Below are 17,730 nucleotides of genomic sequence, written 5' to 3' on the forward strand. Positions count from 1 at the left end.
CCGTACGTTCGAACAGATGCATTCGTGCGAGTCCATGCGTATGCTTCCCTTGCCCCGTACGTACGCATGCAGGACTCACAAGTCCATGCGTGAAACCTTGCCGCAACCGGTTGCCTGACCACGTACGATCAACCATTGGCGAGGAGCCTCAGCCCGCCACGTTAGCTACAGTGTATATGGGTCCACATTTTCATCACCTCGCAAAGGACTGGATCTTGGCGAAGACGCGCGGCTCTCCACCTCGGGTTCGGTGAAGGCACGAGCTGGCAACACACTGTGAAGAAAGTGGCTACGGCGTCAGCTTCCGAGAGAGGGGGGTCGCCGGCAGACGGAAGCGCGTCGCCGGCGAAGGAGGAAGCGGACGGCATCGCCGGTGGAGGGAGGCGTGACGACCGGTCGAGCCCTGCCGATCCGCGCCGGCGGAGGAGGAAGAGCACGACGTCGATCCGCACCGGCTCGAGCTTCGTAGCCGCCCGACCGCTGGATCTGCGCCGTGACTGCCAGATCTGTAACGCCCAATGCTAGATCTGTTGTTGTCGCCTGCGGCCTCCGACCCAAGCTCCGTCTGCCTCGGCCGCTCCACGCCGCCCACCGCCGGATCTACACGTACCGCCCAACGCCGGCGCTGTTGTCGTCACCCGCGGCCTCTGACCCGAGCTCCATCCGCCCTAGCCGCTCCGCGCCAGCCGCCTTCGCCCGCAGTCGGATCTGCTCCACCCAACGCTGGCGCCGTTGTCGTCGCCCACGGTCTCCGACCCAAGTGTTGGTTGATTTATCGGTTAGCCCATATTTAGGAAAGGATATAACCACCGTAATCTTATCCGTAATCTATCTCTAACTCTAAAATTCGTAACCCTCATGGGCCGTAACTGCGATCGGTGGTTACGGGTCAGAATCGGATTAGGAAAAGCCCCCGAGGCCCACCAGTGCTATATAAAAGAAGAGGAGCCCACGGGGACGCTCGTGTCGCTTATTCTCTCAACCAGAAATTCAAAATCAAGCTCTCCCGATCAGAGACGCGCTGGAAGGGTTTCGTGCAGCGATTCTAGGACAGTGTCATTGGAGACCCGAAGGTCGGAGATTCAAAACAGATCACCGGCGATCTAATCTCGCCGAAGACGAAGGAAAGAAGACAGAAGTGAAGAAAAGAAAAGAAGAGAATCAAATGGCTTCATCTACAGGTTTATTTAGTTTGCCGCATTTGAATTAATCAGTGATCATGTATTGATTAGGGTTTAAATTCGTAATCTATTATTTATGATTGAATTGAATTATCTAACACCAAGCTCTATCCGCCTCGGCCGCTCCGCGCTAGCCGCCTCCGCCGCCCCGAGTCTGGTCGCCTCCTCAGCCCACCGACGCCCGCGGTCGCCGAGCCACGGCGGCCAAGTCCCGCCGGCTCCCGCTCGCTGAGAATGAGGAGAGGTGAGAGACCGAGGGAAGGGGAAAGGTGGAAAGAGAGCTCTGAATAAAAAATATCATAGGCCGCACTTTAAATAGCCTTATGTGTCTTTTGGAGGGGTTCCGTCTACGTGACAATTGAGGGGTTGTGCCTCCACTGTGAATGGCCTGAACAATAACATGTGCTGCCATCTGACAGGCTGACACGCATGCATGCTACAGTGCCACGTCTATGTAGCACTGCATATTCCTTTTTTATTTTTCCCGTACAATTTTCATCCATTTTACTTTGCTATTTTTTGGCACTTATACATACAACTTGCAAAGTCCATTACCATTACATCTCAGCTAGTGTTTCTCCACTGTATGTTACCTCGTATTCAACATCGTGACCTAGTATCCTTGATCGTTCATACCTCAGCTCCTCCCTATGCCTAGTCACGATCTTACCGTTGACCGATGTTGACCTTCAAAGCAACTTTAGTCCAATCATGTCACATGACATCCCGACCACCTAGACCTCGGTTTCTCCCTTAACCTAGTCCCAGTCCTCGCCATTGACCAAGATTGACCTCAAGTCACTTGCACACATACAAACAAACCAATTGTTTTCGAGCACAGATATTGCAACCTGACCCACATTAATCACACACCAACGCCTTAAATATTCCAAACCAAATTCTATTATAAATCGATTTGCAAGCCAATTATTTATCAGAAAATACTAATCATGCATATGATCTTACAGTAATTACATGAATTAATCATTAATTAGTATTCCACTCTATCAATAGAAAGGGCAAATAAATCTTTCTATAAAAAATATAATGTCAATAATCAACAACCAATATCTTTTATGGCAATCTTACCAACTAGAGACGTAAGATTGAGTATTTGTAAAATTTCTCTTTTCTATGCTTGATGTTGTTCACTTGAGCGATGACATGAGTTACCATATTGTTCGAGTAGGTGATGTTAAGTTTAAGATGTGTGATAGCAATGATATGCTACTTGGGATGTAAGGCATGTACCAGGATGAAGGATATGAAGATTCTTATGGCAGTTGAGAGGACCGACTAATGTTTGTATAAGTCATAAGTGAGTACCGTTGCATGTGGAGGCATAGGAGGTTGGTATATTGGTGCTACAGACCTATGGTGCACCTTCCTGAAGTCTGCAAGCCTGCCATAGGCTTATCAGGTCGATCGGTCTGAGCAGCGAATGAAACAACTCAAATGCAGATACTCAAAGAGACGCACATTCAGGTTGGTGTGTCATATTCACCAAGGAGTAGTTTGTTGGAGTTTGGTATTAAATATGCATAAAGTCGATTACAATTTAGAATTTGAAGTTGTAATAGTTACCAAAATAGTAGTAAATTTAAACTCTATCCTAGGGTCTCTTAAATATATATAGACTTGTTGTAACTGTCTATTAACTTAGCATATGCAAGAGAACGATCTATCGGTTGCGTTGTCGATCCGAGTGTTGTTGATATCCTAATATGCTAAAATAGTAAAATTATGTGGGATTAGGGATGGCAATTTAGGTACGGGTACCGGGTACCCGACCCGACGGGGACGGGTACGGGTACATTTTTTTACTCATGGGTGGTACCTGTACCCGACTCGAATCGACGCGGGTATGAGTACGGATATTTTTCTCATCTGCGGGTAACCCGTCGGGTATCCGAACATAGCCCACATATAAAATTTTGTCTAAAAACTTATTATGTCATTCATGTAATTATATTTGTGATGTACTCTCTTTTAGCTAAAAACTTTGATATGACCTATATATTATGAGCAATATGTTGTATTTGTTCAGCTTTTCATGTGTGATGCAATATTATATTATAAATAGTATATTTAGTTTGTTGTATATATTGAAATGGTTATTTTGATGTGCTTTTGACGTGTGAAATGGTAGACCCGACGGGTACCCGATACCCGATGGGTACGGATCCGGGTATCAAATTTTACCCGCAGGTACGGGTACGGGTAGAGAATTCTACCCATAGCCTTTAAGTTGGCGGGCGGGTAATTGCTCTATCCGCACCAAATCTGACCCGTTGCCATCCCTATGTGGGATCTAGGAGGAGTGCTCACAACCTTTTTGGAATGTAGGCTTTGGTTAAACTTTGTTGACAAATAATGTGTCGATATTTAAACTCAATCTTTTTATTATGTATTTTCATGTTTAGCTATCGATGATGTTTTGGGTATCGATTAGGTTTCAGTGTTCACTGCTTGGCTTGTATAAGTCATGAACTTTCACTTGCACTAGTATGAAATTCACATTAGATGAAAGTGTGAGGTCGAATTTTCGCAGGTCTTGAGCTGATAAGATAAAGTCAGGCCCGGTCTAGTTCCCAAAAATTTTTCCAAAAAATATAACATCAAATCTTTGGACACTTAAATAAAGCATTAAATATACATGAACATTAAAACTAATTACACAGTTATGGGGAAAATCATGAGACGAATCTTTTAAATATAATTAGGACATGATTAGCTATAAATGCTACAGTAACCAATATGTGCTAATGATGGATTAATTAGACTCAAAAGATTTGTCTTGCGGTTTCTAGGCGAAATCTAAAATTTGTTTTTTAATTCGTGTCCGAAACCTCTTCCGACATCCGGTCAAACGTTCGACGTAACCCTTTTGCCAAAAATTTTTGAGGCGTTAGGCTACGTTCGCAAGTGATAATTCACTAAAACTTTTCCATCGTTTTTCGTGCGCACGCTTTTCGAACTGCTATATGGGATATTATTTTCAAAAAATATATATAAAAGTTGTTTCAAAAATCAAATTAATCCGTTTTTCAAGTTTACAAAAGTTAATACTCAATTAATCATATACTAATAGTTTTTCTCGTTTTACGTGCTTTGATTTGACTAATGGGCAGCGTCACTCGTGAACGCTGCCTTAGAGCAATTACAATAATATGCTATAAGTCAGCTGTAAACATATTTTAAAGAGATAAGAAGAGAGAAGAGAATGAACTACTAATTTGTAGCTAGCTACAGCATGGGATGCAAGACGTCATGTGTATATGACCTATAGAACCATGTATTAATGTTTTATAGACAACTATCGTATGAATTAACTATACATAAGAGCCAGTAGATGATTATAATATTGAAGTTGCTCTTAGACAAGTCACGTCTTCAATTTCCACGTTTGTCTTTTCAACTTTCACTAGAGTGGGTGGCGCACTCTCAGCCAGAGAGAGTCCCTCTCGCTTGGTCAAACGAAGCGACATTACTTTGGTCGCCGGAGAAACGCCACAAAGGCAAATGGTGGCGGGCTGACGGGTCTCCTCCGCAGCCACCGCATCCGATGGCCACCTTGGTGCGCCGGCGCCACCGCGTCTGCTTCGGCCTCGCCGCGGCGATGCTCCTCGCTCTCCTCCGCCCGCCGCTGGCGGCAGCCCAGTGGCGGTTCTGCGGGCAGAGCGGCAACTTCTCCGCCAACAGCACCTACCAATCCAACCTCGCCCAGCTCTCCGCCACCCTCCCCAGGAACGCCTCCGCCGCCCGGACCCTCTTCGCTAAGGACAGCCTCGGCGCCGTCCCGGACATCGTCTACGCGCTCGCGCTCTGCCGCGGCGACGTCGCCAACGCCTCCGACTGCAGGTCCTGCGTCCCCAACGGCTTCCAGGACGCGCAGCAGCTGTGCCCCTACAACAAGGAGGTGTTCATCGCCTACGACCTCTGCTACCTCCGCTTCTCCAACCTCAACTTCCTCGCCTCCGCGGACAACGGGAGCCCCGTGATGCTCATGAGCCCGACGAACGCGAGCGCGCCGGCGGAGGTGTTCGACGCCGCCGCCGCCGTGCTCCTCAACGCGACGGCCGACTACGCGGTGGCGAATTCGTCCAGGCTGTTCGCCACGGGGGAGGAGGCCTTCGATCGAACGAACCCCACCATCTACGGGCTGTGCCAGTGCACGCCGGACATGTCGCTGACCGACTGCCGGAGTTGCCTCGGAGGCATAATCGCGTTCATACCTCAGTACTTCAGCCGGAGGCAGGGCGCGAGGGTCATTGGGCTGCGCTGCAACTACAGGTACGAGGTGTATACTTTCTTTTCCGGAGGCTCGATGCTGCGGCTTCCAGCGCCGGCGACGGCATCGCCCCCGGCACCAACACCAGCAAACATGACGCCACCGGCGTCCACAGCCACAGGAGGTGAGTGAGTTGCAGACCTGCAGATCCTCTTTCTTTAGCTAGCAATTTTATCATTCCGAGAAGGTACCACGAGGTAAGATACTAAATTTTACGTACAGAACAGTGATATTTGTTAAAGGATAGGAAAAATGCTCTTCTTTAGCCTATTTTCTATCGGATTCTTGAGTCGACCAGAAACGATGAAAAACGCGTCCTCACTAAACATTTCCTTGTCATTTGATTACTTCTCTGCCACTTTTCATAGATTTCCCCACCATTTTTTTTCATATATTTCCACAAAAGTTCATTTGAATTCAATTTATTCTGGTTGTGTACTTTCCTGAGATTTATGGATACCACCAGTAATAAAATGAATCGTAGATCTGATCAACCGATAGCTAGGTGACCACTCTTTCCAATTCAGCATGGTCATTTGTTCAATTCACACATTTATTCCATGTAGTATTAGTAATTAACTGTGTATTCATTATTCAATATATATGCACCTTACCTGTAAAGTTGAACAACAATTGTGGTTTCCCCCATGTTTTACTGTTTAATTAGGAAAAGACATGACAGTTGACCATACCCTAAACTTTCCTCTCTTTTTTTAACAGTGAAAAGGTAATCCAATGTAATATATTGAAAAATGACTGACTTGACCATGTTTGTTTCCCTTTAGGATTACTTTGATCTAGATTATTGAACTAGAGTAGTATAAGTTGGATTATTGCAAACTAAAATAAGTAATTAATGGAAAGCAAGGTGGGTAATTATTTCAATGTATCCAAGGACAGTGAGTCTTTAACCACCTAATAATCTAAAAAACACCTTGGGAGAAGCTTATCAAATTATAATAATTTGTGCTCTAGATTATAATAATTTCATAATAATCTAGATTACAATAATCTTAGGTGGAAACCAACTGGACCAGCTTTACAGTGTGTTCTATAGGTCAAAGTGTGAAATTGAATTAAATATATGAGATTTACTCCGGTCCAAAAAAAAGTACCTCGAGGTATCAAATCATTTCTCACCATTGGATCTAGTTGATTAGGATGTGCTGTTAGATCCAACGATCAGAAATGATTTGATACCGCGAGGTACCGATACCTCGAGATATTTTTTGTTGGACCGTAAAATTGCTCTAAATATATTTGTGTGATGACTTTGTAATATGCACCTTTTTAAACAGAAACTTAATTATAGTGGAAATGTGTCATCATATTGATCTTGAATCACTTGCTTTCAGGAAGAAAGAAAAATAAAAGTGGCATAGCCCTTGCAATCGCACTGCCCCTGGTTGTTCTATTTCTGGGTACGGTTGCCATCTGTCTGTATTTTCAATTGTGGAGAAGAAGATCAAGGCCAAAACGGCAACGGTCATGTAAGTTCACTAACCAAACTCTTACAAACAGTGACGTGGTTTGCTGTGAGTAAATATAGACTTCTCGTAACTACTACTACGTACTAGTATTTAGTTAAATCAAACGGTTGACGGATTGAGAGCTTTGTTTGTAAAAGTTTTTATGTAGCATTGCTCTTTTGATGGGTAATTTCATCATCCTTTATAAAGGTATCCGGAGGTACTGTATTTTCAATGTAAAAATTGATTCCTCCAAGGTTTTTAGTGTAAAATTTTACCATAGGAATTTTCTTTGATTATAGTTAGAGCGAAATAGTGACTCCCTTTGATCATTTGAATTTTACTCTTCTGTACAAAAGGAGACTTTTATAGATGGAAATGAGATTGTATTTCAGATATACATCGCATCATAATATTGTTGTCCTCTTTTGATAGATTCGATTCCGATGGCGGACGACATTGAAACCGCAGATTCACTTTTTTTTGATCTATCAGCACTACATGCTGCAACGGGTAACTTTTCGGAGAGCAATAGGCTTGGTGAAGGTGGATTTGGTTCAGTTTATAAGGTGCCAATCATATATATCGTTCACTTTATATAGGAGTACGATGTAGTAATTATGTAGAGATTTACTTCAGTCCAATAAAAAGTATCTCGAGGTACCAGTGCCTCGCGGTAACAAATCGTTTCTGATCATTGTATCTAACAGTTCACATCCTACTTAGCTAAATTCAATGGTGGAAAATAATTTGGTACCTTGAGGTACCGGTACCTTGAAGTACTTTTTGTTGGACCGGAGCAAATCTCAACTATGTATGGCGTTGTGCTTCAACAATTGAGTGCTTACACTTATGCAGGGCTTCCTTCCTAGTGGTGAAGAGATAGCTGTAAAGAGGCTCTCTATGGGTTCAGGACAAGGAATAGAAGAACTAAAGAATGAGCTTGTTTTGGTCGCCAAACTTCAGCACAAGAATCTTGTTAGGCTTATTGGTGTTTGCTTGCAACAACACGAGAAATTGCTCGTGTATGAATACATGCCCAATAGAAGTATCGACACCATTCTATTTGGTACAATTTTCTACTCCTAATTCAAAAATTTCATAAGTATAGTGTACTGCTAGAGCTAAACTGTATGCTTCCCCTCCGAATTGTGTTTCTTCACCCCCTCTTGAATCATATCTTCAACCCAGCCAACACTTGGTATTCACATGCCCTACCACCATGAACATATTGTAGTGGTAAAACTTTGTTTTACTAATTTGAAATTTCATATTCAACTGGCAGATCTTGACAAACGTAAGGAGTTAGACTGGGGAAAAAGAATAGGGATAATAAATGAAATTGCCAGAGGATTACAATATCTTCATGAAGATTCTCAACTGAGAATAATTCACCGGGACCTCAAAGCAAGCAATGTTCTATTAGACTCTAATTATACTCCTAAGATTTCAGACTTCGGCATGGCCAGACTGTTTGGGGGTGAGCAAACAAGGGAGATCACAAGTCGTGTTGTTGGAACATAGTAAGTAGTATTCTCCAAATCAACCCAATCAGATAAAAATAGTATGTCGCCATAAGTAACTTTATTTCTTTTACTGCAGTGGATATATGGCACCAGAATATGTCATGCGTGGGCACTATTCTGTAAAGTCAGACGTCTTTAGCTTTGGCATTTTGATGATAGAAATTGTGACAGGAAGAAGAAGCGGTGGCTCATATTGCTTTGATCAATCAAATGATCTTTTAAGTCTTGTAAGCCCCTTTTTCCTGTACTCTTCTGCAAAGTTAAGTAGCTAGTTTGGTGCAAAATTTCTGAATCATGTTTGCCAATATGATGCAGGTATGGGAGCACTGGACAATGGGAACGATTCTGGAGATGATGGATCCATCTCTTACAAGCCATGCCCCTCGAGACCAGATGCTGAAGTGCATCCACATCGGGCTACTGTGTGTTCAAGATAACCCAGCAGAGAGACCTATGATGTCAACGGTTAATGTCATGCTTGGCAGCAACACAGTGTCTTTCCAATCTCCTTCCAAGCCATCATTTTTCATTCCCAGGAGTGGCACAGACTCAAACATATACTCTGAATCATACCCACTAACTTCCCAGTCGACCCACAGGTCGGGAGTGATATCAGTTAATGATGTGTCAGTTACAGAGCTAGAACCAAGATGAAGAAATCTAATCGCAAGAACAATCGCATTGCTATCTGTCAGAAACGAACTTCAGGGAGAAGGCCTTATGAAATTTGTATTACTGAATTCTGAATGCATTTTTCCATTGGTTCAGTCAATAAATTATGTTTGGTTTATTTGTTGGGCTTTTTATCATTCTTGAGAAGTATCTCTAATTACTAAAAATTTTATTGCAAAATTTTGATACCTCATGGTACTGAACTTTTGAGATTTGTTCCGGTTCAACAAAAAGTATCTTGAAGTACCGGTACCTCGAGGCACCAAATCGTTTCCTATTATTGGATCAAGTTGGGTATGATGTGCACGGTTAGATCCAACGATCAGAAATAATTTAGTACCGCGAGGTACCGGTATCTCGAGGTACTTTTTTGTTGGACTGAACCAAATCTCATAACTTTTACATTGAAAAGTATGATACCTCGAGATACTTTTTTAATATTTTTTTAAGTACGGTAAAAAAAACTCTTATTTGTTAGTACAAGTCATGATTTGGGAAAGGACTGTCTGTTCAGTGTTCATCAAGTGGCAAATTTGAATTCCTACCTCTTTTCTTGTCCTTTGGATGAGATCTAACTATTCTCAGCGCTCCCATCATTTCTCTCATTTTTTATACAGGCTGAACAAATTATTCTGACCACAAAATAAAATTTAAGTTGATGAACTTTTACAGAAGTGTAAATACAGAGATACTGGTGAAACATAAGCCCAAATACATAAACAAAATTGCAGTAACGTCTCACTAATGTTCGGCTCCCATCGTTTCACAGTTACAATCGCTTAAACCAAAATTTAAATTTTCAAACTTAATTTTGAACTTGATTTTGTGGTTTTTTCCACTGTGGTTTGTTTTACGACTTTTGTTTTTGAGTCGCTATGGACATGTATATAAAAGTTTTATCTATAAATTATTTTTGTTTGCAAAATTTTTTTTCGCTTTTTCTTGTAAAAAGCGAAACGATGGGAGCCTTAGAGCATTCCCAACAGCTTATCTATCTCATTCTCTATCCTGAAAATAGAGGATGAAGACTACAAATTGAGCTCCAACAGAACGGTCATCCTATCATCTATTTTTACATATCCTCCATATTAGGAGGGAGAACCTTCATATTTAGATAATCTCTCTCCATTCTCTAAAGAGATATAGGCGATGTCATATATAGATGATCTAGTAGAGCACAAAGAGATATGAAGGATGAAACTAGTTTAGATGATTATCGAAATAAAGATATAGATGACCAAATTTAGATGAGCTGTTGGGGATGCTCTTAGGACATGTTTGGGAGCACTCCAACTCTAGAAAATCAACTCCAGGATTAGCAAATCCAGGATTCGTAACTCCAGGATTAGTAAACAAAGAATCATGAGTACACATTTGACAAATTCGTATATCCAGCTCTAGAAAAAGGAGAGCTTGGTGAGATATGACTTTTTTGCCCTTTTAATGTAGCGAGTACTTATATTGGAGGGATCACGAAGATTAGGGAGATCCACTCTGCCATCCATGGAGGGCCGCTGGCAACGGATGGGGCAGTGGCGCCCTAGGGTTTGGCACTTAGGGAGGGGCGACTGTGTTACTGTTCATGATGAACAATACCCGTGAACAGTAACAGCGGAGAAGGGGTCGGGGGTTTTTTAGCAAAGGGGTACGTGTATAATGTGTGACATTGGTGGGTAATTACCCCTCAACTCCATGTTTAGATTGATAAGATTGGTTTTTGGAGCAACCATTGAGGAGCTCCACGAAAAACATGAAGTTGGCCTCCAACTCTAAGATTTTTTCAGATTTGGAGTTTTTGAAGTTGGATATGTTTGACAGGAAAAAGTTAGAGCAGCGTTAAAAACGTTAGAGTGGAAATGTGCTAAAGAGACCCTTAGTCTTCAAATTATGATGACTAAAGATAAGCAAGCACCTAAAAACTAGCAAGACCTTGTCAACAAAAACTTGGCCTTTACAAAAGTTTACAAATGTTAAACATCATTCAATTTCAAATCAGTGGGTTTTAGCGCAGGAACTCAGATCAACTGAACCACTGAACCACCGTTTTGATCCAATAAACACAAGTTTTCACTGTAATCTGATCTTTTGGTAACCGATCTGTTACATTTCGTTATAGGATTTTTTTACTATTATTAAAAATTATCGTGAGTTACCGAAATTTTATGTAAAGGTATTTTCCAATGATGTTAAAGGAGCTCTGCATTATATATTTAGAACATTTTTCCTAGAGCATTTTCCTCATCCGTAAGGAGGTACCATAAGGTATCACTTTTTCTATGTAAAATTTGATATCTTCTAGTATCTAAAATACCTTAGAGCATTCCCAATAGCTCATCTATCCCATCCTTTATCTTGAAAATAGAGGATGCTGACTACAAATTGAGCTCCAATAGAGCGGCTATCCTATCATCTATTTTTAGATGTCCTCTATATTAGAGAGAGAACTTTCATATTTGGTTTGGATGATCTCTCTCCATCCTCTAAAGAGATATAGAGGATGTCATATATAAATGATCTAGTGGAGCATAAAGAGATATGAAGGATGAAACTAGTTTAGATGATCATCCAAATAAAGATATAGATGACCAAATTTAGATGAGCTGTTGAGAATGCTCTTAGATATCAAGAGATACCAAAATTTACATAGAAAACAGTGATACCTTCTCAATAGAATTGCTCTTATACGAAAGCCTGACCTAATGTTTCGCTGTTCCACACTCGTGAGTTGTGAGTACTAGTTAAAGATGTAAGTGGGCCGGCCCGCCAACCCACTTCTTAATTGACCTATAAGTGGATCGGCGGGTCGGTCCACTTGCACCCTTGCACCCTTAGTACTAACCCTCCACTGATGCCGTCGTCGAGTTGCCGTGCGACGTGCCCCCCAATCCCGAGATGGCGCCGCTGCCGCCGCCTTTCCTGGCACACAATGCTGGCCTGGACGGCTCCCGGTCCCGGAGCGAGACCGTGTCGTTGCGGAGCATCATCACCACCAGACGACGTCACGGGACGGTCCGACTGGTGTCCCGACGCTTTACTATGTTAAATTTATTTCTACATAAATTTTTTAATATCTAAACCAATAAAACTTCATACAATATAAAAAAATTATATATATTCACGCCGATACCTGGGTGCACCCATTAAACCCGCCCACACTAGCCCGGTGCACCATATCAAAGCCAATAGCACTGTACTATCGGTTCACCCTCAGATCCAATCCTTGTCATCCTCATCTTCCTCCCTGCCTCTCTGCATCTGTCGAAAACTCCGTCCTACCGCCGTTCAAACCAGAGCTACAAGGACACTACACAAGCTAGGCCTCTTTAGGGCAAACTAGTATTTGATTTTCAATTTTAAATTCACATGCTTATATATCTATATATAAAAAATATACGTGTAAAGTTTATATACTTAAAGTTTGTGCATGTAAAATTTATATAATTAAAATTTATACGTGTAAAATTTATATGTTTAAATTTTATACATGTTTGTTAAATAATGTGTTCATGAGGAGATCATCCGCACAAATATTTGCTAAATAGATTCACACCCTTTGGACAACGTGGCCATTGTCACGACGGGCAGGGCAGAGCTATATGGAGCCTGCAAGGGTTCCCATGTACTCGGTTCAGAAAATTTTATAACTAAAATTTATATATTTTCACACACATGTAGTAACCTAAATCAGTTTCAAAACACTAAAAATAAGTGAGTGACAATCGTTCCAGCTCTACCCCCGATGATGGGATTGGCCACAAGTACTAGCGTGGGTGACAACCCCCGTAAAAAGTCCACATACATCTTCCACGTCGGATGGGAAGCGTTTGATTTGATAGGGCCACATTTTTTATTTTATCGTCAAAATTTTATCGGCCAGGTCATAGAAAAGAGTTGTAAAACACGCGTATAGGATATGTGAGATCAGAAACAGTGAGTCAGTGACACATCAAAGTTATGTTAACGAGCCAAACGGTAGGCTAAGATAGTTTTAAAACGCGTGGCAAAGTTTGGTCGTGAACCGATCGACTGACACCCTACTTCTCAGGCCGTATGTACTCCAGCGCTCGAAATAGCACCATAACTAAGGTCTGTTTATATGGAGCTAAATTTTTTAGCCTCATATCATATCGGATGTTTGACACTAATTTAAAGTATTAAACATAGACTATTAAAAAAACTAATATCATAAATGAGAGATAATCAGCGAGACAAATTTTTTAAGCCTAATTAATCCATAATTAGCAGTTGTTTACTGTAGCATCACATAGGCTAATTATGGATTAATTAGCCTCATTAGATTCGTCTCGCGAATTAGTCCAAGATTGTGGATGGGTTTAATTAATAGTCTACGTTTACTATTTATAATAAGGGTTCAAACATCCGATGTGACTATGCCTAAACTTTAGTCCCTAGAAACAAACACTCCCTAAGTTCATTTAATTAACAACCTCCTGCTGCTGCTGACGACAGACATGTCATGTGGCACATGAATATGACGTTAACATGACACAATGACTAATAGACTCATGGTTACATGACCAATGGTCTAGAAAGAAAATTTGCTCAGCTTGAATGTTCCGTGCCTCGTTTGGGCCATACCGGCCCAAGCATAGTTCAATAATCGTGCCGTGCCGTGCCGTGCCATGCCGTCTAGCGTACTTGTGTTTTAGTCTCAAGCCAAGCCCATAGTCGTGCAGTGCTTTCTGCTATACAGGGCACCGTGTCTTAGGCCGGCCGTGCTTTCTGCCGTACCAGCGCACCGTGTCTTTGGCTGGCTCATGAAAGCCGATCGAAGTTCCACCTCTATTGTGACACCGGTGTCTGGTCTTCGGTTTTGACCGAAGCATTCGACTTGCCTTTCTCTGAATAAAAGTTTCGCCGATCTCGGCGAGGAAAAGAATGGTGAGCTCCACTCCACTTACGCGTTCCAAGCTGGAACGCAGCCGAGTAGGCGAGTGGTTGCCGCCGCCCGGCGCACGGCACGTCCATCTTTGATGTTCCAAGTTACGTCAAGAAAAAAATCTGTCTCCACCTCTGCTGCAGCGATGCTCGTCGCCAGCGTCTACTCCCTCGTCGCCGTTGTTGCCGCCGTCGTGATCGTGCTGCCGTCGGCCGCGCCGGCTGGGATAGTGGAGTGCGACCCCGGCGTCGGCAACACGTACGTGGCCAACGGCACCTTCGAGGCGAACCTGGACCGCCTCGCCGCGGCGCTCCCCGCCACCGTCTCCGCGGCGCCTGCCGGCTACGCCGTCGCCGCCGTCGGCGCGGAGCCCGACCGCGTCTACGCGCTGGCGCTCTGCCGCGGCGACGCGAACGCCTCCGCTTGCCGCGCGTGCGTCGCGGCAGCGTTCGTCGACGGGAGGCAAGGCTGCCCAGGCATCAACGGCGTCACCATGTACGAGGACGCCTGCGTGGTTCGCTTCTCCGGCCAGAGGTTCATGGATTTCCTCAGGCCGGACCAGTGGCAGGTCACGGAGATGCTGTACGTACGGACAATCCATCCCTCCATTCTTTCCTTCTAGTAATGCTCGAATTCGAATCAGATAAACCAATCACCTCGTCACAAACAGTTGGGCTCCCGACCAAGCCTCGGAGAGCGTCCAGCTGCCGGCGGTCGCAGGCTGGTTCGACGACGCCGTCGCCAAGATCCTCGCCGCGCTGGTCGACCACGCCGTCGCCGCGACGGGCAACACGACTACCAACGCCAAGAAGTATTTCGCCACGGGCGAGGAGGACTTCGACCCGAAGATCTACGGTCTCGCGCAGTGCGTGCCGGACCTGACGCCGGCGCAGTGCAACGACTGCCTTGGCAGCCTCGTTTCTCATGCAAATGCATCGTACCGGGGCAAGAGCCCTCGGTGGGTCGGCGTCGATTCGGTGTGGTGCAGAGTGATGTACGGCGTGCAGCCGCTGTTCTACGGAGGACAGGCGGCGATGCTGCAGCTCTCGGCGCCGCCGCCACGAGCAGACGAGACCCCGGTTGTTACTCCAGATCCTGGAGCAGGTACGCCATGCACTGTTCTTATTTCTCTCCTGAAGAAAAGATCAGAGAATTTGCCGTGAAATCAAGATTTTCCTAATCGAATTTCATGCGTGGTGTGTGTGCAGGAAAGAGAAAAGGTGCAACCGGGATCGCTGCCGGCGTCGTCTCTTCGGTTCTGGTATCGTTGATCCTTTCATTTTTTGCAGTTGCTCGCTTCAGGAGAAGGACCAAAGCTGCAGAGACTGACCACCGTAAGTAGCCATCTTTTGGTTTTTTGGTTTTGTTTATAAGCTAAAATTTAAATTCTCAATTTTAAATTTGAAGTTTATTTTGAGTTTTTTCATCGTGGCTTATTTTTTAGCATTGGCTTTTTGATTGTCGTAATCACGTATATAAAAATTTTATTACAAATTATTTTTCGTTTACAAATATACCTTCGGATTTTTCCATAAAAAAGTGAAAAGATGACCAACTTCTCTGTTCAGTAGCTGACATTTATTGTTCCCGACATAATTCTCGTCGTATGGCAACAGCGTTAAGGAAGATAAGAAGAGCACAATGCTTTGTTTTTGATCTGCCTGCACTTCAAGAGGCTACCGAAAACTTTTCAGAGAAAAATAAGCTCGGCGAAGGTGGTTTCGGTACTGTATATAAGGTATATTAGCAGACAAAAAGGCAAGAGAAAAGTTTGAAATGTGTTGTGCATTAGCCTTTAAAAGAGGACTAAATTACTTGAGACAATCTGTTCAGGGAGTACTCTCAGATGGACAAGAAGTAGCAGTAAAAAAACTTTTAGGAACAACTGGACATGGATTGGATCAACTACAAAATGAGATCCAGTTATTGGCAGAACTGCAGCACAAGAACCTTGTTAAGTTACAAGGGTTTTGCTTGCATCAGGGGGAGACACTACTTGTTTATGAATATGTCAAGAACAGAAGCCTGGACAACTTCCTATTCGGTAATTTTCTTCCCAATCCAAATCTTCAGAAACGTACTTAGAGCTCTATCCTCATTTGTCCATGTAAAATAAGATTGCACTGCTGAACTAAGTTGTATAAATCAGAAAACTCCCCCCATTTATAAGATTTTTTTAAGATACCCTTTAATAATTATGAGCCGTCCTTTAATTTGGATCCAACGGATCTTATTTTCTTATATTATGCTGGTAGTATGTGTAGTAGAAATAAAATTAAAACTAAAACATATAACATTGAAATAAACTTATGTGTAATATATCATATTAAAATAGATGAATCGGTAAATATATCTTACCGAAGTTTTAAATAAAATATTTAATATACTTATTAGAATATATAGTAAGATACCCTTACCAGTAGAAGGTCCATGACAATATCCTTCTTTATGGACAGGCGTATTTGTACTTCTGGTAAACAAGTTACCTGTTTAAGAATAGAATTTGTACTTTCTGAATTCTGTTATAGGTGAGTGATTATGATTAAGTTGAAATTTTCATCCAAATAGATGCCAGTAGGGGAAATGCACTGAACTGGGAGCAACTGTACAACATTATTCTTGGCATTGCCAAGGGAATATTGTATCTTCACGAGGACTCAACCTTGAGGATCATTCACCGGGACCTGAAATCAAACAACATTCTACTTGACGAGGACATGAAACCAAAAATTGCAGACTTTGGGCTGGCAAGGCTGCTAGGAGAAGGTCATTCCCATACTAGGACAACTAGAATTGTTGGAACTTTGTAAGCTCTTGTGCATAATAAACCTTCGTTCATAGAGGTATTAAATGTGCGAGCCTAATGCTTTATACTCTACAGCGGTTATATGGCACCCGAGTATGCAATACATGGAAATGTGTCAACCAAAATCGACGTTTTTAGCTTTGGTGTGTTGGTCCTTGAAATTGTAACGAGGAGAAGGAACTTCAATTCTGATGATCATGATCCCATGAATCTCCTTGGTGATGTAAGTGCTAAATATTCATACTTCAATATACATGATATCATACCTGACAGTACTCTATATGGATTTTCGGATAACAACAAATGTCATGCCATCTAACAGGTCTGGAACTGCTGGACAAAAGGGACGATCACACAATTGATTGACCAATCGCTTCAAGGGCAGTTTCGAAGTCAAGCACTGCGATGCATCCATATCGGGCTGTTGTGTGTCCAGTCAGATCCTGATGACAGGCCTCACATGTCATCTGTCATTTTCATGTTGAACAGGGAAAACATGAATCTTCAGCCACCGGCGCCGCCTGCATTCTTCTGTGATAGAGACACAAACTCAGCTTCTCAACACTCTGTCTCTGAGCAATCTGTGTATGATCGATCTAACGTGATCTATGCAGAGGATATGTCTGTAAATGGGATCACGCTTACTGACATGTACCCCAGATAACCTTCCCCAGCCCCCAACAACAACATCCGTACGCACGCACACACAAAATGATTTTTAGTTCGCACTGTCACCATTAATTGTTTTATTGTTTGTCAACTTCATTGGACCATCTGCAGTGTGGTTTGATCTGCACCTTAGAAGGCAGATTGAAATACTCTGGATGTTTTCGTTGCCATATTTCAATCTTATATGGTCAGTTATCTCATGTTCTTTGCACACTC

General features: G+C 42.9%; 2 protein-coding genes across 2 annotated transcripts; both read left to right on the top strand.

Moving 5' to 3' along the window:
• Positions 1 to 4,698: 4,698 nt before the first annotated feature.
• LOC102714025 (cysteine-rich receptor-like protein kinase 6) lies at positions 4,699 to 9,258 on the top strand. Its single transcript, XM_006657733.3, has 7 exons — positions 4,699 to 5,596; positions 6,828 to 6,962; positions 7,377 to 7,510; positions 7,800 to 8,010; positions 8,227 to 8,464; positions 8,544 to 8,694; positions 8,783 to 9,258. The coding sequence occupies exons 1-7, from the start codon at positions 4,747 to 4,749 to the stop codon at positions 9,119 to 9,121; spliced, it is 2,058 nt and encodes a 685-aa protein (XP_006657796.2). The 5' UTR covers positions 4,699 to 4,746; the 3' UTR covers positions 9,122 to 9,258.
• A 4,926-nt stretch (positions 9,259 to 14,184) lies between these two features.
• Positions 14,185 to 17,730, top strand: LOC107304554 (cysteine-rich receptor-like protein kinase 10). The gene is made up of 8 exons (XM_040525990.1): positions 14,185 to 14,621; positions 14,710 to 15,143; positions 15,248 to 15,373; positions 15,656 to 15,777; positions 15,873 to 16,083; positions 16,608 to 16,845; positions 16,921 to 17,068; positions 17,168 to 17,730. Exons 1-8 carry the CDS (start codon positions 14,185 to 14,187, stop codon positions 17,507 to 17,509), a joined length of 2,058 nt encoding a protein of 685 aa, XP_040381924.1. The 3' UTR covers positions 17,510 to 17,730.

The sequence above is a fragment of the Oryza brachyantha genome, chromosome 7, assembly GCF_000231095.2.
Source record: "Oryza brachyantha chromosome 7, ObraRS2, whole genome shotgun sequence".
Lineage (NCBI taxonomy): Eukaryota > Viridiplantae > Streptophyta > Magnoliopsida > Poales > Poaceae > Oryza > Oryza brachyantha.